The sequence below is a fragment of the Cheilinus undulatus genome, linkage group 12 (genome assembly GCF_018320785.1).
Source record: "Cheilinus undulatus linkage group 12, ASM1832078v1, whole genome shotgun sequence".
Classification (NCBI taxonomy): Eukaryota; Metazoa; Chordata; class Actinopteri; order Labriformes; family Labridae; genus Cheilinus; species Cheilinus undulatus.
Window position 1 is genome coordinate 31,662,919 of NC_054876.1, and position 24,784 is coordinate 31,687,702.

The following is a 24,784-nucleotide window of genomic DNA, read 5'->3' on the forward strand; positions in this document are numbered from 1 at the left end:
TCTTAAACTAATGGCATAAGTCATATTTTCTAGTTTTCGGGAAAACACAAAAAACTTAAATATACAATATTGATATTTGTGAATCATTTCAGGCAAAAAGGCTTTGGCAATAGATTCCTGTTGACATACAGTCTGTCAGTTATGCAACATACATGAATAAAGTGATTTAGGCCAATTTCTGAACATCTCATTGTGACTTAGACCACTCAAAAACTGAATAAACTGCTCTTTAATAACATAGCGTGAACTCAAAACTGAAATCAGTGTTAGCTAAAGTAAATAAATGGCAGGTAAATCAAACACTGATTAGGCATGACCATCTCCTCACTTCTCCAGCTGTTTTTGGCCCTTCTTTGTTGGATACTAGGTGTGTAGGTCTAGGTGTGTGGTTGTGTGGATTTGTTAGGGTAGGTGTGTCGGTGTGTGGGACTGGATGTGAGGGTCTGGGTGAGAGAGTGTGTGGGGTAGGGTCTAAGTCTGGGATTTATGTGTCTGGGTGTGTGGGTCTGCATGTGTGGGTCTGGATTTGCGGGTATTTGGGTCTGGTTGTGTGGGTGTCAGGGTTTGGGTGTGTCTGTGGGTCTGAGTTTGTGGGTGTGCCACTGGCACAACTTAACCCAGGCCCTTTGGCACAAATCCCCCCAGCCCCACTATTTTGAAAAACTAGCATGATCCAGAAGTTTAGAGCTAACATCACGCTAACTGTATAGACTCATTGTGTAGCCTACTAAAGCACTAAAACATGTGTGAAATGTTTTCAAACTTGTCTATAATTGTTCAGACATAACAATCAAAAAACTTGATCATAGAAATTTTACTTTGAAAGGCAAAAAACTGTTTTTTGAGCTAAAATGTGCTTACTTCTCATGCCATGTGTCTGTCTTTTATGCAGGATGATTAAAATGGAAGGCTCCTCCAAAAATATATGGTCACATGACCAATTTCTTCTATGGTTTTCTTGAAACAAGGGGTGGCACTACTTCCCCGCTGGCACAAATCCCCCCACTCTCCCCTATGTCCAGTAAGGTGCCATAAAATTCATTGTCACTGACATACATACATATATCTTTGTGAAATAAATATTAGTTAATAATTCCTCATCTGTCATATTAAAGAGGTGAAGTATAATCAGAATAAAAATGTTAAGCTCAACCAGAATATCTTCACTATTTCATTATAATTGTATGACAACTTTTTTGCACCTAGGACCCTTTAACAAACAGCAGGTGCCTATATTCGTTATTTTCGCCCCTGCCTCTCAAACTTCCTGAGTCCGCCTCTGCTTAATATCTAAACACCACACACTACATAAAATACAGAAAATCTGATGCTCTAAACTGCGTCCTCGGCTAACTAAAATCAGCCTTTCTATTTTTATTGTTTTTAACCAGTGAAACAGAGAGCAGGGCCATAGTGGTTACTCGGGATTCGAATAAAGTTTGATTGAAAAAAAAAATCGTCTGACAATAGTGGTTTTTGCACGTAAAGGCTGCACAATGTAAGCAAAGCCAGGATGCTCTACTTTTTCCTCCGCTGTTTGTTATAGCATGAAAACTTCATTCTAAGTGACTGCCTCATTGCTCAGCTATTGCACAGCCAAACACCATCCCAGCGGTCTGACCGTGTCAGTCAAAGCAGAGCCAGAGCTATGAGCATTTTTGCGGGCTACTGTCATGTCATCTGAGACTTTTAATTGGAGCCCGGCCGCCACGGGGGGACAGCGGACGGCATTCCTCCTCTGCCCGAGTCCCGTTGTGTCGCTCTGCGCCGCGTGTCTGCTGTCCGTGGATAACATGTTTAAACCCACGCAGAGCTGAGCTGAAGGAGAGCCGTTGTGACTGACACCAGTGTAGTGGACGTTTTAACGTTCACGGAAAACTGAGTGCTTAAAACACAGGTGGAGACTGAAGAAGGAAGTGGTCAGCTATTTAAAAGAAAGTTGGGCGATATCTGCTGAAGTTGCACAGAGGAACTTCGACTTTGACAAAAAAAAAAAAAAAACATTGTTGTTTTTGTTAAGAGATTTTTAAAAGTGGCCCGACGGGGTACAAACACGATCCATGCAAAGGACTTAAACTTTTACCTTCTTTTTACCTTTATTTTTGTTTTTTTCTGGGTCGAGTTCGTGTGTTTCAGGTAAGCTAACCTGTTGGTGCTGAAGAGTTTTAGCTACACGGTGCATGTCGAAGACCCATGTGTACCAGTCCCATACTAAGTGGACTAATTATATACTTTTGAATTATTAAAACTTAAAAAATAGATGGGAAAAATCTTTAATCCTTTGGACCACAAAATATAACTTCACAGCCATTTTCAAGAGATTAAACAAAATTGCCTATTTGCTGGAGCAGAAGGTCATGTAGGCACGTTGTGTGAGGCAGAGGGTTTAACAGGGTTAAAGCAGGCAAATGCCCTGATATAAAAAGCCTGTACATTCACTGGAGGGGGGCATGCAAAATCCAGACCTCAGAGTCAGTCTGTCAGAGCTCCCTAATTATTTAATCCAAACACCACTCTAAATGCATGATGAAACTGGCTGCTGTGTGTGTTAATAACACTACATACCTCCATATGTGTGCTTTAACTGCATGGTTTATTTAAGGACCATTTTCAACCGAACATTGCATGTCAAGTTTAGTTTTCTTGGAAAAAGTCGTATAATTTAAGCCAAAAAAAGTTACCACCTTAAAAGTCATGTCAGAGTTGATCTTACAGTACAATAACTTTCAACAGGGTGAATGTCTCCTTTTCCACTCACCTAACTTTAGGACCGTATAACTTTAGCAACAGGCCGTGGTTCTCTCATGAAAAGTGCATTCAGCTTTACAGCACTAGTTCACACCAGCCTACAACTAAATAGCCCATCTTAGTACTGTGTGATACAATGGCTGAGACTAAAAGACAGAAGATGACAACCAAAGGAAAGAGAAGAAGATTGTCACACTGCAACAGACTGAATTCTTTCATATTTTTACTTAATTGTTTGGAATAAACAATACAATTAAGTGCAATTAGATATGCTGTAAGAGTATATTGTAGATAATGAGGATAGCAATAATTCATTTTTTGCTGAAGTTGCTCTTCCATTTTCACAGAAATAATACAAATGTGTAATGTTCCAGTTGCCTCACAGTCATTTAAAACTGATACAGAAAGAAAATAAACATATCTTTGCATTTCAAAGTGGCTTTACAGCTCCTGCAGGGAACTTTTGATGTGGTGATTGTGTTGACTCCTGTGGATAAAGCTGATTTTGATTTTGCTGACCTTGTCTGGGGTTGTTTTGCACTCTGTTAACCCTCTAATGTATCACTGTTAATCTTTGCTGTGGGAAACGTCAATAAGGTTGTTTAGCAGTGAGCCTTTTGTCTTGAATTCCACATACTCCGTCTGTACAGTGCTTTGCATGCGAAGCACACTCCAAAGCAAATTGCTCCCTCAAGATAGGCGCCAGGTCTATTGAAAGTAGAGACCGATACCAAAGTGCATCAATCCATATAGAGCAGACTGACCCAAACAGGACCAAGAACGCTCAAAGCATCCGGTCAATATTAAAATACCTCACAATGCACAGACTCGGGACACGACTTTACCAACAAAGTTGTTTTTAATGGTACACACTACATATCAATATTTTACTTTATTGCAGAGCTGCAGTAACTCTTGAAAATCTATGGTAAGGAGGGTTTTCTCTGGCAAGAACAAGGCAGAGAGTCAACCTCATAGCAAGCTAATGCATAGTAATTAAGAATTCTCACTATGGCTCCTTTAGGAGCACCTAAAGTCTAGGAACTCAGTGGATAACTTCACTCATGGTGCAAATATATCAACAAGAAGCATGAGCAAAAGAACCCCGGCAGGTATCACTGTACAACAGGCAGCAACCAAACACAACTAAAGACATTTAAAACACAACAACAACACTCTGCCATGATGGGGAGCTCCGCCTGCACATCTTCCCAGATTTGTAATCACAGTGGGAGGTTGAAGACCATTTCACTCAGAATGGAGTGAAAATTACACTTTGGGAGTTAAAATCATTTCTGAAATGTTTATCCCTGAGAAATTAACACTCCATTTTTGGCCATCAGTGGGCCAGGAGGTCACCAAGGTAACAACACCATGTACAAAGAAAAGTAAATGCTGGCAGTGGAAAATTCACAAAATTTTATATGGCACCACAGATCATTTTGAGAAAAGATAAACCGTTTAGATTCCTACACTGACCCATGAAAGAAGCAAAAAATTAAACAATAATGTAACAGCAAATCAACTTCAGAAAAGAGTAACCTTTTGTTTACATGCCACTCTCATGTAGGATTCCTTGTTGTCAGATGATCTCCCAATTCCCTGGTACTTGTCTGTAAATTTTCTGACCCCCTCACCTCTTCTCAGGGCTGTGCTCCACTGTGCAGCACTTCAGAAACGCATCCAAAGGGCAAAGGTGTGCAGTCAGCCAAACTGCTGTGTGCACTCAGTGCTGTAGATACAGAATATGTGAAATCTGAGGGTAAGTCACTTTGACAACTACCCCACTGCAGCAGATACAGTCAACCTTGTGAGTGGTGGTCTTATTTATCTTTGGGGTCATAAGGAAACACCAGAGTAGTTTTGAGTCCGTTTCTTAACAAGCTGAAAATGAAAAAAAGAAGTAAGAATCCTTGGATTGCTGCTGATTAAATTTCTCGTCTTGTCTTTGCTATGTCATGTCATTTCTAATGAGACCACTGATTGTGCTAACTGCTCTGTTTTTTTTTGCCTGTGGCTCTTTTAAGGGATAAATGATCACCTCAACAAGAAGAGTGTCTCCTGATAAATCTGAAGTTAGAATCGCCTTCAGCCTCGATGACACATCAGGTAAACACATGCATGTGGAGGCCATCCACACACAGTGGCTCCTCAACTCTCTCAAACTGATCCCAAGTGCCCTCGCTTAGGCGTCTACTTTCTACTGTATTTCCAGTATGTGTGGGACACATGCACGACATTCTTCCACCAAAACAGACTGGGCACAATCTGCCTCAAGCAGTGCCCCCCTCCCTACACACCCTATCACTTTAACTGCGTTCATTCTTCTGCGCTGTAGCTGAGACAGGTGCTCCCTCTATTTCTGTAGGAGAGCATATTAAAAACAAACCTAACATACAAATACAAAGCTTGCAGAGAGTACACTCTTAATGTGCCCAGTATTGTTTAATAACTTGATCTTTAAAACGTGCACAGCACATTGTCACGCCCTTTACAAACATGCCCTCAGAGGTCTACCTATGGTTTGAGGTGCTGTCAGTCAGGATGTTTTAGTGCAGTGGGGCCCAACACTGGGACAGCAGCTGCAGCTATGCAATGGCAGAGTCAGGTTTCCTCTCTAATACTAACACTGTCCCACTGCCTGATTCACTGTTCAGCTTTTAGAACACTGGCCTATATTTATAAGCAGTTAACACTTCCAGTCCTGCTCCACCCAGCTCTGATCCCCCCTTGTCTTTCTCTTAGGAAGTGAGATGAAGGGCTGCAGTGGGAGGGACATGTTTGAATCCTACTCAGATTTAAGCCATGGCATTCTGCTTACCATCTGCACACAACAACACACCTTTAACTTAGCTACTTGTCATATTTTCATTGATATAGTATTTTATATATGTTTCTGGGTAGCTTTTCTCCACCCCAGTTGCTCCATCCGTCTTGCTTCATTTTTTGATGATCATTCAGAATCACAGTGACTGCTTTAGTTGGCAGCATGACAGCATACTTAAGCTTCAGAGCCTCACAGACATACAAACTCTAACCCTCACCTCCAGAATCAGATAGCTCCCCTATGATCATGTTATCGTCTCTTTGAACTCGTGTTTCTCAGCAGGGGGACTGAGACCCATGCTCCGTCCGGGGATCATCCTCTAGGCCCTTCATGACTTCATGCCGGGCATAGTTATCACCCCATGCTGCGTCGATCCTGAGCATGAGAACTGTATTTATTCCACATCATAATTGGCCCCATGGCTGCAGGCTAATACGGCTGCTTTTAGACGGTTGCATCATCCCAGGATTCTCCACATGTGTTCCACAACTCCAGGGGGACATTACTGGCGAGGCAGAGGCTGGTGCAGACAACCTGTCTGTTTCTGTCTGTCTGAATCCCTCTCCGTCCATACATCTGGCCCTGTCTGTGTTTATCTGTCTGCTTGCATAGTTGTTCCTCTTTCAGTCTGACAGCTCATTACTTCTGGGCAGTAAGAGGACATGGCTCATTCATAAGTTTAGCACTGTGTTGCCATGTTGCAGTGTCATATTAGAGGCCCCTATAGTGTTTCATTTTGAGCCATTTTATGAGGCGAAGAAAGGTATTAAAGCAACTGCCTGTAGGACAAGTCACTTGGCGGTACGTCAAGGACACACACAGCGAGCAATATTAATGAAAAAACAAAATACAAACCAAGAAGCTGTCATTTGGAAATCATGCTGTCCTTCAACAGTCACAGTTAAAAGGATAAATTGTTGTTTGTTTACCTCTTATTGAAAGGACTTACCTTAGGACTTCCACACTTTCTCACGGTCATTTCCAAACTTTACAGCTCTCTGCAATGTCACATTTCTTTTAAAGCAGTCCTTGTATTGAGATTTATCATCTCATAATTCCTGAATACAGTTTATTTGTTTACAAAACCAAGGTTTGACAGGAATAAACTTGATCTCAGGAGTTTAGATCATCTCTGGTCCAGTCATCAAACTGAAACTTGAAGGGCTATGATGTAAGATTTGGGGCTATCTAATTGTTAAAGTGCTAAATATCGGTTACATTGGCCCTTAGCAGACAAAAAAAAAACAGGCTTATCTTTCTGAAGATTTTCACAGCTGTCATTAGTCCCGTACAGTCCCTTAAAGAGAGGGTAGGGAGAAATGTAACTGGTTATAATCTGCAACTTCACCACTAGATGCCACTATATCTCTCAGGCTGATCCAGCATGCTTCTGCAAAATACTCTACTTCTTTCGACTACTTTATACATAAGGGGGGGAAACATTAGATTTTGATCTTGTTAACATTCTGACATCCAAAGTTTGGTAACACAAAGATTTTAAACAAAACCCATACATTTATGATATCAAAATATATGCTTACAGCAATGTTCCCCACTTAGTGTATCATGAAGGCCAAATTGCAAAAAAAGTTATTGCAGATGTTATTGCTGTTATATTTACCAGTTTTTTTATAATAGAATAGGTACTAGAGGTAGTATAATAACTGAAAGTTCCCAAATCTTGTATTCAGGCCACACAAGAAGGAATGGAAACAAAATTATTGAAAAAGTGCAGGTGTAGAAGATGGTCCGATGGGCTACCATTTGGGGATCACTGGTTTATAGCTTAACTCTTAGAAGTCCAAAGGCTAGTTTTGCTGTTATTTTATTAGCTACTTTTCTTTTGACAATTTAAACCAGAAAATGTTCATGTTCGCTCATGTTTGGTATAATTTTTTTCAGCACAACCGAACCTTTGTGAAATTATTTTTTTTTTAACCTAGTATTGTTATTTCACTGACTACTTACTACTAGATGTAGGACCTCCAAATAAGACAAAAAAAATTAAAAAAGAAATTAAAAAATTGCCTCTTGAAGAAATGTATATATCAAAATATATGAAGATGTCATTTCAAGAGTCAGGAATTTATAAAATATTGATAATAAATACCAGTGCTAGTGCTGTACAGTATGGTCCCCAATGTGTAAAATAAATTTTTATATCATTTCCAAATTATCATATTTGCTGTTTAACTTGGCCTAAGGATGGAAATTCAATACATTTGACACCAAACTGAATGGGAGCTTGAAAACCACACTTTCCACACAAAGTGATTACAGTGCAAAATGTGGCTTTGTTTACACGTGACAAAAATAGCACATGATGATTTCCCTCACATGATGGTTGTGGTCTCCTGAGGTTTAAAATACTCCATACGGTATGGAAAAATTTGCTTAACCATGATCCTTATACATCCATTAACTATTACTAGACAATATATGCCTATATATACTAGCAAATGTACAAGTACATCATAGTTTCAAAGGTTCCAATTTTCAGTAAAATACAGGAAAAACTTTTGATACTTATATGTTTTTTAATTTTTAATCTGATTAAAAAAATAAGAAAATGACTTTTATTTTACTTTTATTTTTATCCTACTCTTATTTGGACTTAAATATAAACACACTGCATACTCAGGAGAATGATCAGAGTAACACCAAAGCATTAAAATGATATGGTTAGTATATAATGTGCTCTTAAATGCCACACACTGTGATTCACAGTATTTTGCTAATGCCAAAATAATCAGTTCTGACTAAAATATGTGTCCTTTTTCAACAGATGTAAAAGATGTAGAGGATGTCCCTCAGGCTTTCCCTGATCTCGAGCAGCGATTACAGGTATGCCGTTCATGCTGTGGTGCCACATTACATCAAACACACGTCATACTGTCGTCAGAGCAGCACAGGTGGGGACAGACAGAATGTGAAAGACAAGGCAGTGATTCATTCTTTCTACAGATCATGCCTGTTTTTGTTTTTCTCTGTAATACTGCATTTAATAAAGCATTTCTCATATGCTTGTAGATCATTCAAACTTTTATTTACATTCATGTACAGTCACACGGCGCTGATGCAGCAGTGGGAGCACGTTGGGGTTAAGTCTCAAACCTAGGGATACACTGATCATATTACTGCTGAGGAGTTAAGGATCATACAATGACATGGCAAGGAGCCTATCAGCCTGTGGCACTGCTGGGGTGTTATAAAGCCCAGGTTGCCCTGATAGCAGCCTTCAGCATGTTTTGTATTGATGTATTGTTACGTCTGGTGTCTCTCCTCTTTCTCTTGACGGTTCCTCAGAGAATTTCTTTGGAGTTCAGGTCAGACCATGTGGCTGGCCAATCAAGCACAGTAACACCACAGTCAACAAACCAGTTTTCTGGTAGTTTTGGCTTCACTGTGAGCAGGAGCCAAGTCCTGCTGGAAAAAGAAATCAGTATCTCCATAAACTTCTCAGCAGATAGAAGCATGAAGTGTTTTAAAATCTCCTGGTAGATGGCTGACATTGTTGATTTTGGACTTGATAAATCACAGTGGACCAACACCAGCAAATGACATGGCACCCCAAACCATCACTGACAGTGGAAACTGGAAACACAGAGCAACGGTCAAGGTCTTTTTCTCCATAGCCCAGGTGAGACACTTAAAATGTTGTCTGTGGTGCAGGGGTGGCTCGACACTAAGAACCCAGCACTTGCAGGCCATTTTCTGGGCCTGTCTTTTTGTGGTGGCTCTTGATCCACTGGCTCCAGGCTCAGTCCACTCCTTGTGAAGCTCCCCTAAGTTCTTGAATCTGCTTTTTTTGACAATCCCCTAAAGGCTGAGCCCAACTCTGTTGCTTGTGCACTTTTACTTACCACACTTCTCCTTTCCAGTCAACCTTTCATGAATATGCTTTGATACAGCCTCTGAGAACAACCTGTCCTTTCAGCAGTGAACTTCTGTGGCTTATTCTTCTTGTGGAGGGTAATAATTGTCAGTAATTGTCTTTGTGATTGTATTTCATGATACTTTACTTTTTTTAGATTCACCTGTATACCTAAACATGGAAAAAACTAACTTGTTACTGATTGAAAAGAAAAAAAAGGGAACATTAAAAAAGTAAAATGATTGAAAACATTTGACTTGACTAATGATTTTTTTTCTCATCCATTGAACTGCTTGAGTTTTTTAAAATTGAAAAGAGACATTAGGCAGAGTAGTATCCCTTTACACAACAGTGGTTGCAGTCACTCAATCAAAGTGTGTTGAAAGGCACAAAAAAGCATCAGGTTAATGCAATTTAAAAAATGTGTGCAGAACCTAAATAATATGTAAATCATAAAAGAAACTAAGAAGATAAAATAAAATGTGGATAAAAGCTCGACTGAAAGGTAGGACTTGGGTCTGCTTGCTTCCCTCAGGTAAATGGTTCCATTGATGGAGGCTGTAGTAATGAAAAGATGCCTCGCCGTAAGTTTTAGTTCTGACTTTGAGTAAGTAATCAAGTTTTACATGCTGGTACAATAAACTGAATTCCTCTCTTGGGGTCTGTGCTTTTAAAGGTAGAAGATACAGCTGTGCATTAGGATGAGCTGTGGTTTAGTTTATCAACCCTGTAAATCAATGTTTTCACTGTGTGAGCTCACCCTGCTATTACTGTTGTCATTGAATTATCCTTCAACCAGTGCCAAAGCCAGGGTCACAGAAAGTGCATGCTGGTTTAGAGTGTCAAACGAGAACAGTAGTGGCATGCCAATGAATGATAGCATCCATACGCAGCACTAGACGCTAACAGAAGCTATAAGGTTTCTGTTTTGTTCCCTTTGCTCTTAGGTTTTATTTTACTTTTCTTATTCACACAAATCATAAAATCTAGTCCGGTTTGAGGCACCACCATTGCTCTATTGCACTCCCCATGCGAGACCATGCTTTTTGTTGAAAAAAATTTGCCATGACAAAGTCTGTAGTAAAAGGTCAAATTAGGACTCATGTTTCTTTAGCATAGCAATTACATTCCATTACTAATGAATATCATTGAAGTTGTTCTCCAACTTTAAGACATCATGAGTCATGGATTAAAATGTGTGACATTGCTACTACTGGGGGACTATTTAAAAAAAGTCAGCATGCCACTTATGTCAGTAGGATTAATCCCTTTAGCAGCGTAGGAGTAAACATGTCAAAGAAGAGGGAAGAGCTGTAGAAGTATTTTCTAAGTTCATGGTGAAAAAGTGTCACTCTGATTCCGATTTGTAAGTAGAGCTTCTTGAATTATGTAGTCTTGAACTAATACTGTGACTTTCTGATTTCCATGTATCTCTTCACCCTCTTGCAGCCCGTGCCCCCCTGCATGTCTCTGAGGGAGAGCGTTCAGGTGTACAAGGAGCACTGCAGGATGGCCAGAGAGTTTCACCAGGTCAAACATGACATCGCCGTGCTCGAGGAACGCAAGTAAGTCTCTCTACATGCATTTTAAAACAACCAGCAGTTGACTCCTGATCAAAAGTTATGCTCTTTTCTCATCATTATAACTGGGTTTGACAGTGGAAAAACACATTTTAGTCCTATTGTTTATACTGAAATACAGGTATTTAGAACTGCATTTTTTTAACCTTCCCACAATCAAAGGAACACAATTGTTGATTTCTTGCATCAAATACGTGCTTGTTATATGCACATATTTGACGCAACATATATGCATATTCCTTACAAATGTGACACCATTCCAAATGGAAATAAGCACACTTTTTAACAGTGTAAGAGTTATTGCATTATAACAACAAAGAAATAATCTACCAAACACAAATGTCCTTACTTTTTGTACAAAGTTTCATTTTGTTCCTTTAAGACAAATGAGAGCACTGATATAGTTTTCTGAGAAAATCTATTAGCTGTATCATCAACAATATCTAAATTATTTCCAAAAGCAGCAAAAGTAAGCTGAAATGTGAATCACTATTTGTTAAAATACATACTTAGATGAGGATTAATACTGGAGCCACTGCTTTGTCTTATTTGACCAAATGTGATGGCAGATGTCAGGGCCCAAAGTGCAATTGCAGAATTTTGTCTCTGTCCCGCACCAGCGTTAGGTTAGTAGCAAGATATAGTTTTTTTAAATGAAAAACAGGCAATTGAAGAAATTTCCCCTTAAAATAAAAATTAATCAAGATTAATAATTGTGATCTCAGTATTGATCATAATTATCATTTTGGCCTCAATTTTGCAGGCGTGCTTGTAAGTACAGTGCATTAAGAAAGTATTCAGACCCCCTTCACTGTTTTCAATTTTATTATGTTGAAGCCTGATGCTACAGTAAAAAAAATATATTTTTATTCTCATTAATCTACACTCAGGACCCTATCATGACTAAATGAAAAAAGATTTTAAGAAAATGTTGAAAGTTTATTAAGAATAAAAACTAATAGATCACAATGATGCAAATTTTTTGCTGAGATGTTACTACACCTTGACTGGAGTCCATCCGTGATAAATTAAATAGATTGGACATGATTTGGAGAGACACACATCTCTCTATAGAAGGCCTCACAGCTGACAGTGTATATCAGAGCAAAAACCAAGCCATGAGGTCAAAGGAACTTCCTGCAGAGCTCAGAGACAGGATTTTTGCAAGGTACAGATCTGGGGAAGGTGACAAAAAACATTTCTACTCACTGAATGTTCCCAAGAGCACAGTTGCCTCCATAATTCTCAAATGGAAGAAGTCTGGCACAGCAAAAGCTATCAAGAGCTGGTCACACAGCCAAACTGAGCAATCAGGGGAGAAGGATCTCAGTAAGAGAGGTGGCCAATAACCTGCTGGTCACTCTGAGCTCCAGAGATCCTGTGTGGATCTGTTTTTCATGCAATGATTGAGTGTATATAAAGGCAATTTTTTTTTAACTGTAGCATGCGGCTGCAACATAACATAGTTCATAAAATGGAAGGGGATCTGAATGCTTTCTAAATGCACTGTTAGTCCCACTCTGACCAAGTTACTTTCTCGCTTTGGAGTTAGCTTAATTTAGTAAGAAAAAATGTAGAATCTGCCTTTAAGTCAGGGATTTTTAAAATTCTTAAAAAATTTTAAATCACATGTTTTCAAATTATACAATTACCATACTTTTGATAACTGAATCTAACAAAAACCTTACAATCTTTAGTCATATTTTTTACCAAAAGTTTCTGCAAAAAATATTAAGATACATGTTGCCAATGTATTTTTGCAATTTAAAAAGTGTATAGGACTTTGCCTGCATTGTTTAGTAATTCAGAACAAGAAATTACCCAGTATAGAAAGAGGCATCATCGTCTTTGATTTTTGTACCAGGTCTATTGTGACAACAGGGAACGAGTGCACATGTTTTAATCCCACTGGAGTCCCATAGCGTCATGGTGGACCAGTAGTTAGCTCTGATCACTCACAGCTAGAGGTTCCTGATTGAAAACAACGTTAGACAGGGCCCTTCTGTGTGAAGTTTTCTTGTTCTCTCCATGTGTCTCTGACTTTCTTTTTACAATGCAAAGACGATGCACATCAGGTCAAACTGTGATTCTAGACTACCTGTAGGTGTGAGAGTGACAAAGACTGCTTGTTTGTGTCTGTATATCAGCCATTTAATTGACTGGCAAACTGTCCCAATCACACATGGATGGATGGATGGATGGATGGATGGATGGATGGATCCCCCTCCACTATACATGCATGGATTTTGTCCACCAGATGGCACATGTTTATAGCTGACATACATCAATGATCATATGATCTACAAAGAGCAGAGCAGTTTTCTCTGAAATTATATTTAATCACTTGTTGATTCATAATTTTGCAATCAGGTGTATTTTAAAAACTTACACTGACTTTTAAAATAGAAACAAGTTCAAGAACACTTGTTGAGTTTTTTGGCTCATAAACCGTCACTTTCGCTGGGAGTATTTGTATCATCTCAGTGTTGACAAGTGTTATCGAGTGAGACTTGAGCGTAAAACACACACACAGAACCACACAGTGCCAACTGTCCCCTGTGCCCTCAGCAGCTGTGGGTAGTCTTAGCGGAAGGATTTTCAAGGCCTTTGCCATTACCCCCACACCGACACAAACACACACACAGATATGCCCACACACAACTTAGACCGAACGGCAGTGCCTAAATAGAGAGCAGCAGACAAACTGCTGAGATGAGTGTAGCTTAGGGCTGGGCAATATATCAAACTTTTTTTAAAAAGATATATGGATATGTTTTCAAAACAGATAAAGGATTAGTAGTTCATGTTGATTTGAAGAAATTAGTGATGCATAAAATTGTTTTTTTTTTTTTTTTTCCATTATGCTGATATTTCCAAACTCATTTTAGCCGATACCAATACAGTCATACTTTCTTTTTATTGTGAAGAACACCAAATGCGCAAAGAAAGAATGAGTCAAGCAGAGCTGAGAGAGGAACTGTGGAGAAGAGACCTTACCACTGAAAATGTTCAGGGCTCATGATGACTGCCCTTGAGTGTGTCATGCCCTAGGCCAGCAGTCCCTAACCTTTTTTTGGCCCATGGCTTGGTTTCATGAGAGACAACATTTTCATGGACAGGCCATCAATGTGTGGGGGGTAAATACGGCAGAATAAAATCTAAGTACAGAAAAAATACAACTCATCATGATGCTGAATCAGTGGGCACGTGAGAATCACCTGTCACGGTAAACCCCTATTTTAATTAGGACTCCTGGCAAGGCTATCCATAAGGGGGGATAAGGGGGGGCAACCCTAAAAGGGGGCCTATGTAGGTCAGCAAAATCAAGGTTCATTGCAAAGTTAAGCTGTGATAACCATATAATTTTTTTAACCTAAATAATAACCACTCATATCAAAGCAAGAAAATTAGAATTTTATTTACTCATGCTGTAGCTGTTGATAAAGCCTTTTTCAACATATAAACCTCGTTTCTTAAAACAGAATTACCCTGTTACTGGTAATGTTAACAGTGTGGATGGGCACATTGACTAAACCCTTTGGAAAGTGTTGTCAAACTTCATAGCTGAGCCTTTAAGTGCACAAACATCAGGATGCCAGAAAATAGAGTAGAAAATATGAAATAACTGCAAGGGAAAAAATGATTGGAAAAGAATGGCAATATGGGTTAAAGTGGAAGTAGTTGACAGGAAAAAACTGTGAAAAGTGGTTACAGAGAGTAGAAGTAGAAGTGGCAAAAATGGGTTAACCAAGGCAAAAAGGGATAGAAATGAGCAGAAAAATTGCTGAAGTGGTTAGTAATTGGCAAAATTGGGTTAAAGGTGTCAATTATGATGAAAGGGTAGCGAGAATGGGATAGTAGTGACAAAAAAAGTGGAAAAATGGCAGAAACTGGTGAAAAGTGGCTAAAAAGTGACCCTAATAAGTAATTTAAATGCCAGAACCCAATAATAGCTTGACACACTTTTCAACTCCAAAATGAGGGAATTGTTAGCCAGGATGCTAGCACCAGTGCTACTGATCTAACATGCATGCATTGAGATCATCAATAAATCACCAATGATGAGGGCCCAATCAGGGTTTTTCAGGGGCCTAGCCAACTCTGTGGACAGCCCTGCCCTGGGTATCGTTTTTTACATGCAGCTTTCATTGTCTTTGCAGTTGGAGTCTCTATTTCTGTCTTCTCATTGAGCCTTTACCACACTGCAAAAAAGCTCTTCAGTGATGTTTGTTACTCATTTTAGCTAGCTTGTTATGGTGTACCACCGCTGTCAAAAGTCTGTATGCATAACCTTGACACTTTGTATCCGTGTTTGAAAACTTTGTGCGTAAATAAACGTTTTGTACCCCCCAAAAAATGGGTCAGCAAATTATGAGTGTTTTTATGTGAGTATGAATCTAAAAGCTACGACACCAAGCAGTCACGAATATGAATCTGATTTCTTTGCATACGAACTCGAGTCCTTGAGTACGAGGCGAAAAGCATTCAAATGACATCACCGGGGTCACAGGCAGGTGTAAAAGCGGGAGGTCCGTAACGTCACCCACGCCCTGCTGCTTAACGGCGAACACTATATGCAACAAAAAACATTCAATTTTGCCAGGAATAAAATGTATTGCCGCCGTATGTCAAGCTGTAGCATCAGCCCACGAGGTTGCAAGCTAAAGTTTTCTCATATGTAAAACAAGCGGTCAAGTTCTCGGTGTGAAAGGAGGAGGTTCATAACTCACCCACCCCCTGCCACTTAACGGCGAACGCTATTGAATCATAAGATTGAAAAGCCCTAAACAAATGCATTAGCACTATATGCTCACTTACGGGACTAAAACACATTGTAAATTGGCTTCAGTTGTTAATATTACTAAACTAATGTTGTAAAGTCACTGTAAATTAACATTGGTTGTTTATGAAGTATTACTAAAGTAATGTTCTGTAGTACTACACACAAGAATGGGCATATTTATATAGCATACAGCTAAAGCAGAACTTTTACACAGGGCTCAGCTGTCGACATTACTGACCGAAAATGCTTAACATATGGTGGCAATATATTATTTATTCCTGGCAAGACTGAATGTTTTTTGTTGCATATAGTGTTTGGCATTAAGCGGCAGGGGGTGGGTGACGTTACGAACCTCCTGCTTTCACACCAAGGGCTTGACCGCTCGTTTTACATATGAAAAAACTTTAGCTTGCGACCTCGTGGGCTGATGCTACAGCTTGTATGTGTTTAAAACAAATCTATATTATTATGAAATGTTAGCAAAATAATACTTAAAATGTCAATAAAATATCATGTTATTTACTTTACCTATGATGCCGAGTCGGAGCTAGCAGCAGCAGCAGCAGCAGCAGCGTCCCCATTGTCAGCCACCATTGTGCATGTGTGATCGGCGGAATCGGGGCTCGATTAGTCTCCCTATGACCTGCCTGTGACCCCGGTGACGTCATTTGAACGCTTTTTGCCTCGTACCCAAGGACTCGAGTTCGGATGCGTAGAAATCAGATTCATATTCGTGACTGCTTGAAGTCGTAGCTTTTAGATTCATACTCACATAAAAACACTCATAATTTGCTGACTCATATATACAAAACCATTTTTTGGGGGTACAAAGCATTTATTTACACACAAAGTTTTCAAACACGGATACAAAGTGTCAAAGTTATGCATACAGACTTTTGACAGTGATGGTACACCATAGCTTGTTGGCTTAATTCATGCGTATCATGTGACTGAGAAAAGTGTCTTGTGCCAACAGGTCAAAAGGCATAGACAGATGACAGAACGGAAGAGAATCTGGTTGTTTTTTCAAAATAAACTGTCTTTCAGACTCAAATAGTCATTAGAATGGAAATGAAATCTCTTTTATTCTCTCTGTGCCATTCTCTCTGAGTCCCAGTGACTCACGGACTAGATATTTAAGCTAACAAATATTGAGATATGATTGTCCATATCTCCCAGCACTAGTTCAGACATGACTTAGATAAGAATACAACTATTCAGAACGATGGAAACTCTTGGTTCTCTTTTATGCGGTCACTAATGCCAACATCAACTGTTGACGAAGGTCACATAATGTCTGGATTACAGTAAAGGGAAGAGGACAGTAGACATTAACACAACTGGCGCTTTTACTTCCATACTAGAGATACAACATAGCAACATTGTTATGTTGTATGTCAAGGATGTTGTAATCTCACTGACTGCAAAACAAATCTACCTTCTGGTACAAATAAAGTAACATGAACCTGAACCTGAACATAGGGTTTCATTCATTTTTTAGTTTTTATTTTAATAAATGATTTCTATTTTAATGTCTTTTTTTCTTTCTTTCTGATATGTTTTTAGTTTTCATTCTTCTTTTATCTTATCATTAGGCTCTGTTTTTGACATGCATGCTGTGATAGTTTTGTTTGTGACAATCTGTATCTGTTTTTATACCACTGTGTTTGCAAATGTCCAGGTAAAATCTGACCACAAGAAAGGAAGGTTTTTCCACAGACTGATATACTTGTATTTAGATCCATTGGCTTATTTTAGCAGAAGAGGAATTGTGTGATTTGGTCGTACCAAATTTAGTTTTGTTACTGTATATACAGTACATTCAATAAGTATTTACACCCCCTTCCCTTTTTCATTTCATGTTTCAGCCTGATGCTATAGTTGGAAAAAAAATGCTTCTATTCTCATTAATATACACTTAATATCCCATCAAGACAAAGTGAAAACAGAATTTTAAAAATGTTTGCAAATGTATGGAAATTAAAAACTGAAATATCATACTGATAGTATTCAGACCCTTTACAACAACTATTCAATCTTCAAAAATCAACAGGTGGACTCCAATCAAGATGTAGAAACATCTCAGCAATGATCAAGAGAAATGGGAGGAGCCTGAGCTTAATTTCAAGTGTTTTTGCAACAGGTCTGAATACTTGTGTCAATATGATATGAGTACTGAGTGTAGATTAATGAGGATAAGCATGTTTGTTTTTGTTTTTTTAACTGTAGCATCAGGCTGCAACAGCAGAATTGAAAAAAGTGAAGGCGGTCTGATTATTTTCTGAATGCACTGTATGAGGGCGATTAAGGAGTAACAGCTGAGTTTCAGACTTACAGTGAAGTGTTGCAATGATGACAACAGGAACAACACTTTAACACACTACTCAGGGTTTTTCCATAATTTACTCATGTTCCTTTGGTCAGCTTCAGACAAGCTTTGCTCTCATATCATGAGCAGCTATCCAATTAGAACATAATCAAAACAGAGTAAAACCTTTTATTTTAACACCATTGATTATCCACACATACACTGATCTTCCTTCTTTTGCCCACAAAAAGAGACAAGTATTATCTTTAGGGGCATTATTGGCCTTGTAATGACTCTGCATGCCTGTGTACATAGGCCAATGTCCATGAAGTGGGGGGCTGGGGTGAAATCCAAGCTGCAGCTCCTTTCCTGCATGTCAGCCCTCACTCTCTCCCCAATTTCTGACTCTTTCCACTGCCCTGTCCCTCTCATAAAGGCAGGGAAATAGCTCAATTACAGAAGTATTGTACCTAAATGACTTGTCCTCAAACATAATTATCAATAGCTTTGACATTACTTTCCTATACAGGGCTATATAATCGAGAGAGTTCATATATTTGGATTTCTTTAAAGCACAGAGAGTGGAGTCTTTGAGACCCTTTAGCACTATATGTCCTCAAATCTTCACAAAGTATAAAACAGGGATTCTTCTGATCAATAACCAATCTTGATCAATACCACTGACATCAGATAAAGTGTTGAATGTCCAGTTTCTGAATAATTTCAATTTGACTGAATTATCTCTTCTCTTTCATATTCCCTTTGTCACACATACACACACAAACTGTACACACTAACATGAATGTGCACAGTGCTTTAAATGAAACTGTAAAACATTGACAAAATAAAGCAGAGTAAATCATTTACTACGTAAGGATGTGTGTGTTATAAAGATTAGGGGACATATATATATGTAAGTCTGCTTATTAGAAGAGTTTCAAAACCATAATACATGTATCATATTTAATATTTATAAAGTTTTTACTAGATGAATTGTATCATATGAATTAGGTTCTCCAATGAATTCTGTTTTATAGCTATTTAAAATGAGGATAACCGCCACTATAATAAAGCACCAGATCCATCTTCTTTATAAATAGGCCCTTTGTTGCTGCTTTGACATCCTGGAATGTTGAGTAAAGATTTATTTTTCTTCTTCTTCCTCTTCTTCTTCTCTGTTGATGTGGCTGTTATATGACTTGGCACTTCCTTGCTGTAACATAACACCAACATTGTACAATTCAGTGAGTGTGCACGTATGCTCAAGCTAACTTTCAAAGTCCAAACGCTGATCTCGTCCCTGAGTGTGAAATCTCTGTTTGTCAGGTAAAGTCAGGTCATGCTGTCTTTACCAGAAGACGGGAAAAAAAAATAGGATCTGCTTAAATTGGGCATTTTGATCAGAGTAGTATATAAGTTAATCGTAATATAAGCCTTTTTTTTTTTTTTACATCAAACACGTATAACAATCGATTCTAAAGGTTGAAAAAGTACACAACTATTGTCCTCAAGTAAAAGTACAGTTACTCTGGTTAAAATTTACATAAGTAAAGTAAAATTATTGGTCTATAAATCTACTTAAGAAAAAGTAAAAGTGTTGAAGAGTTGTACAGTAAAATGTAAACTTTCCTTATTAGCAAAAACAACAAAAGAAAAGGCCAGATATGAATATCCATAGAGTAGGAAACAGTTTGGATCTCTGTCAAGTCCAAATATTTCCCATTTAGGCAGATATTAGTCCGTTTTTCTCTCATTTTTGCCCGCTTCTCACAGCGCAGACTTATGTGCTTTGAAGCCTGGAGGCGAGCAGCTGATTATTGTGTGTGTAGCTCCACCTTTTTGGTACGGGTAGGTAAGACTGGCATCCCTACGGAAGGGTGCCGAAAAGTGGGATGGTACAGGTCGTTCTTTTGGGACCCTTTCCAACTTTTGCTCTATGGAAACGCAAAAAAATGCGTGCTGTTCGGCACGAACTGAGCCGGACCGCTTGGTGGAAACAACCTATAATTCAGTGAATAACTTCAGACATGGTGCAAATGTGTCTCACATCAAAAACAACAATCCACCTGAAATGTAAGGAAACGAGCCCCAGCAGGGATCACTGTACAACGCATTCAAACAAAACTAAACACATCCAAAACACATCTAAACACTCTGCTCAAGGGCATGACTGGAAACTCAACACACACATCCTCTTGGATTTGAAATTGCAGTGGGCAGAGCTGTGATCAATTGACTCTCTACTGAGTTGAACTAACACTGATGGATCACCGCTGTCAGATAACTCCAACACTGAAATATTTAGCAACGCTCCAGTTTTTGCTGTGTCCTACAGCAGTTTTTGGATGTGATGTGGAGTTATTCTATCTTTGTGTTCTACTGTGTAGTCAACAGAGGTGGAAAAAGTATTGTACAAGTACCTTTTTTTCATTTAAGTCAGAAAATAAAATTTAGAAATAAATAAAAATAAATTTTCTCCCAATATGCCTCACAAATTTCAGGTTGGTTTTAGAGTCTTATATTGTCGAGTTTCTACTCTACTAAGGGTATATAGTATGATGGTATTCTGCTGTTTGTTGACCATGCCATATCTGTACAGCATGTCAAACAGTCTATCTTCCAAAAACACAAGATTCTAATCCTTGTACCTCAGAGTCAGAAAACTCCAAATTAACCCTTGAAACTTCTTTAAATTAACTGATATCAAATTAGTTTAATTAATATAAGCATAATTTTAAACGCTTAAGTCTTAAATTTTGCTCCTCAGTGTAATTTGTTGTTATGTTGTATGTACAAGTAAAAAAAATGACCCCTGAAGCGATTAATGAACTTGCTTGAATATGATTAAATTATGTTCTTATCATATATCGTATGGCTGTCCCCAGGGCTCAACTGGAGGTCCTGTATGAATAGGAACATACATTGCCTCCCATTTGGCCCAGTGCCAAACGATCACCTATGGTGTTGAAAGATGAATTCAGTGCAGAAGTGAAGAAGCTTGCAGTTCCTCGAGTGTCCAATTGAGGCTGACTTCAGAAGCAGCTGAGGTTACATTCACATCCCATGTTAACCCCTTAAAGCCTATTGTGTTATATTTGAGACATACTTTTATGAGACCTCTATCTGATCAACATGACTAATAAATTATTTAAAACCCTTCTGAATACAATCAGATAAATGATCAAAATGCCCTCCAGTGGATTATCAGTTGCCAAAAATGCCTAATGTATCAAATGTGAAAAAAATGGTGAAATTTTATTGCAATTTTTCTTTCTTTGTATTTTGGTAGAATGTTAAATATACATTTTAGCTCCAAAAAAAATCAAATTTTGGGGCAATTGTTTGAGTTATCAAGTTTTAAGGGGTTAAAGTGAGAATAGTAATAATGTTTTAACAGGAACCCACTCATTCCTTTTTTTAAATGGTTCGTCAGTTGAAATTTTTTGAAGTTATGAATAATCAAGGACATGGCTGATACGACATCATGGTGTAGCTGTTGTCAGGAGGCTCAAGGTACACCGTAGCGCCACCTCTTTGTCTGTTTCTGGGTTGATTTAAAGTTAGTCTGATACAGCATTTTCAGACTTTATCTAGTTTTATCTTCCAGTTTTACCTGAAAGTGCCAGCTCACAGAGCAACTTTTGAAATTCAGTTTCATCTGTTATAAGATCTTATTTAAACAATTAATCCAAATGAAATCTTACAGCAGATGAAATTGAATTTCTTTAACTTTACATACTAATTGGTGTTGTTTGGCCATACTTGCCTTGTCACCAGATTGAAAATACACTGAGGCCCTCTTGTCTGCACATTTATAGTTTTATTCAATACTCTTCTCCTTATTTCCTCTAATTTTCTCACTTGCAAATCTATTTCAAAATGAACAAGCTTTTCCAATTAAAGCTCCCAGGCTCTGGAGTAGTATCCTATTTCACACATCACATTGAAACAACTGCATAGTTTCTTTTGCTTTAAGTCATTCTGACTGCCCATAATTTGATTTTGCTCATGATTCTGCTTTCAGTTTATTTCCCTCTATTTTTGACTATTTCTCCTTGATTATTTTTCCCTTTAATTTTCAATTTTCTTCTTAGTGTTAGCACTACTTTATGATAAAATTGCTATATGTATATCAATACTCCTTTAACTGTTAATGACTGTAAACGCTGGAGGTTTGGGTCAAAGGACAGGGTCATTGTGAGTGCAATATCTCAAGAATGCTTTGAGAAATTTTCCTCAAACTTGCACAAATAACCAAAATGATTCAATGGTTAATATAATCAATTTTGGAGGTCAAAGTTCATGGTCATTTGGCCTCATGTTCATCCCGTGCTTGTGAACATAAAATTTCTTCATATTTCACACAAATGTCTTAATTCAGAAAAAAAACAGATTAGATTTTGGAGGTTGTTGATCAAAATTTGAGGTCACTGGGTCTGATATTCATCCTTTATTGTAAAATTTCTACAAACCACACCTGTCACTGTGCTTTAACTGCCATACAATTGTACACCTCACAAAGGCATATGGCAGCCGTGTGGTTGTTCTAAATTCTCTATTTATTTGGGCTTCTCTAGTTCGCTCCATTGTCCCTTGACAGCTGGAGAATCTATCTTTTCATGCATATGACTTTGCATTAACTTTTTAAGCCGTTATGGGTGCTTCTGATCACAAGCATTGTGCATGTTGGCACACCTTGCAGCTTAAGAGAAAACAGAAATAAAACAACTCAGCATGGTAGAGTACAGATTGTAGACAAGTGCTGTAGTAACCAAAATATCTATCTTATATTTCTATGTAGGCGAAAGTTGCTGGCAGAGATGGTAGAGGATGAGAAAGTCACAGCAGAGATTGCCCGTCTCGAGGAGGAGTTTCGGCGTCTAACAGAAGAAAACCGCACCCTGATGTCAGTCCACAACGAGCGAGCCCAGCAGCTGGAGACTCTCTGCCTGACCAGCCCCAGAACAACCCAAGACAACTCCTCATGACCACCGACCTCCGCAGGAACCTGAGACCTCCGTAAACATCCAGCTGGACATTCAGGCCAGGAAACCAACCAGAAATACAGACTCATTCCCCAAAACAACAGTCAGTGAATCAGATAAATCCAAAGAAAGGCTCTGTGTTTATCCTGAGTCATTTTTTTTTAACCACAGACTTGCTGTCATCATCAGTGTGAAGCTGTTAGAGTGATTCTGCCAAGCTAGGACACAAGGCCTTCTTTCTGGGTGCTGTTTTTATAACTTTGCTGGTCAATATTGCAATACCTCACAGTGTATTCATATAATATCTGTGACCAGATCTTCTGAAATCTGTCTCAGGTCTGGTGGAGACTCAGATAAGTTACCTGAGGTTTTAAGAGGGAGCCAAAGGTGGTACGTTGTGGTCCAAATGTTGCAGTTACATCCCTACTTTTTCCTCTTTTTGCCTGTCAAGTTCCTGTCACGCTAAAAGGGAAATGAGTGTTTTAGGCAGTGTCAGTGATCAGGGAATTGAAGCCATGCATGAGGAACAGTGAAAGAAGGGTGACTGTGTGTTTCACAATAAGCCTCTGCTGCAACACAACACTGTCAGAGTTGTACATTTCTTTTGATGTCTCATCCACCTGCAGGAGAGGAAGTATACAGCAAAGTAAACTGTTGCTTATTGTCCTTGTCTATTAATAAAACATATTTTATTTTAACTTCAGTGTCAGTTCCTCGGTTTCATTTCTCCAAGGCAACGCTGTTCTAACACCGCATTGCTTACATGGAAAAAGGAACTAGGTTTTTTTAATTTTCAGAAGGAGATTAGCTCACTCTGGAGTTATGAAACAGCCACCGGAGGCCAGTTTGACTCTGCCTGTCTTCCCCCTTCCTCCTTTAAATCATGTGACTGTGGCAACAGTGCTTTGTTGTGATGACAGCTCAACTTTTATGTACTTCTCTGTCTTTGGCTTTGACAGCAGGCTATTTAATGAGAAAAGGCATCAGTTATGCCTACTCTGACACTTTTAAAAGTGGAATTATCACAAGTCTGTTGTCATTCTATTGGTTGTGTGATAAGGCACTAAAAGGGCGACACATTTTAAAAATGTAAAGTCATATGAGGACAAAAACTCAGTTGTTGCATCAGAGCAGCTGTTAACTTTCTGTACCTCGTACAATAATGCATGCTCTTGCTCCGTCACTCTCTCCTTCACTCTCTCTCTCTGGCACAAACAGAAAAACACATACCAAAGACTGAGCTCACACAAAGATATGCTCATGCCTTGAAAAGTAGGCAGAGAATGAGAAAACATGTACTTCTAATTGCGCCATAAGTCGTTTTTCTTCCTGAAACTGGTAAAATGTGTACATTTCAAACTAAAAATGCTCTAAATCTTTGGTAAGTTGTAGCAACTCCACAGCTATGGACACAGACAATTGATGTTATCCTGTGTAAACTTGGGCTTATACTCCCAAACTCCACCTTAATCTCTGTATTGTGCTTCGGGGTAAATCTATACAAGTATTTTCTGGGAAAGAGCCTGTGAGTTTACCACACGGATCCAAGGGTGGGATTGGTATGGTCGGGAAAAACTGCTTGCTCACTCTATATCAGCAGGAGTGCATGAGTCAGCACTCGCTCTGTTACACCCAGAGTTGTTGCGACACACACACACACACAAACACCCACTCTCACA

At 38.8% G+C, this 24,784-nt stretch overlaps 1 protein-coding gene across 2 annotated transcripts; it reads left to right on the forward strand.

Annotated features, from left to right (window-relative positions):
* Positions 1-1,553: 1,553 nt before the first annotated feature.
* map3k7cl (map3k7 C-terminal like) lies at positions 1,554-23,803 on the forward strand. Of its 2 annotated transcripts, XM_041801628.1 has the most exons (6): positions 1,554-2,136; positions 4,776-4,857; positions 8,361-8,419; positions 9,116-9,215; positions 10,899-11,014; positions 22,922-23,803. In XM_041801628.1, the coding sequence occupies exons 3-6, from the start codon at positions 8,379-8,381 to the stop codon at positions 23,106-23,108; spliced, it is 444 nt and encodes a 147-aa protein (XP_041657562.1). In that variant the 5' UTR covers positions 1,554-2,136; positions 4,776-4,857; positions 8,361-8,378; the 3' UTR covers positions 23,109-23,803. The 2 variants fall into 2 exon arrangements, with proteins under 2 accessions (XP_041657562.1, XP_041657563.1); XM_041801629.1 differs by lacking the exon at positions 9,116-9,215 and having other exon boundaries at positions 1,560-2,136.
* The last annotated feature ends 981 nt before the right edge of the window (positions 23,804-24,784 follow it).

What these genes read in the sequence shown, in the direction of transcription:
- map3k7cl (XM_041801628.1), top strand. Translation starts at nt 8,379, where the DNA reads ATGTCCCTCAGGCTTTCCCTGATCTCGAGCAGCGATTACAG. An exon ending in ATCTCGAGCAGCGATTACAG is followed by an intron (nt 8,420 to 9,115) that starts GTATGCCGTTCA and finishes GATAAATCACAG; the next exon opens with TGGACCAACACCAGCAAATG. An exon ending in GCCGTGCTCGAGGAACGCAA is followed by an intron (nt 11,015 to 22,921) that starts GTAAGTCTCTCT and finishes ATTTCTATGTAG; the next exon opens with GCGAAAGTTGCTGGCAGAGA.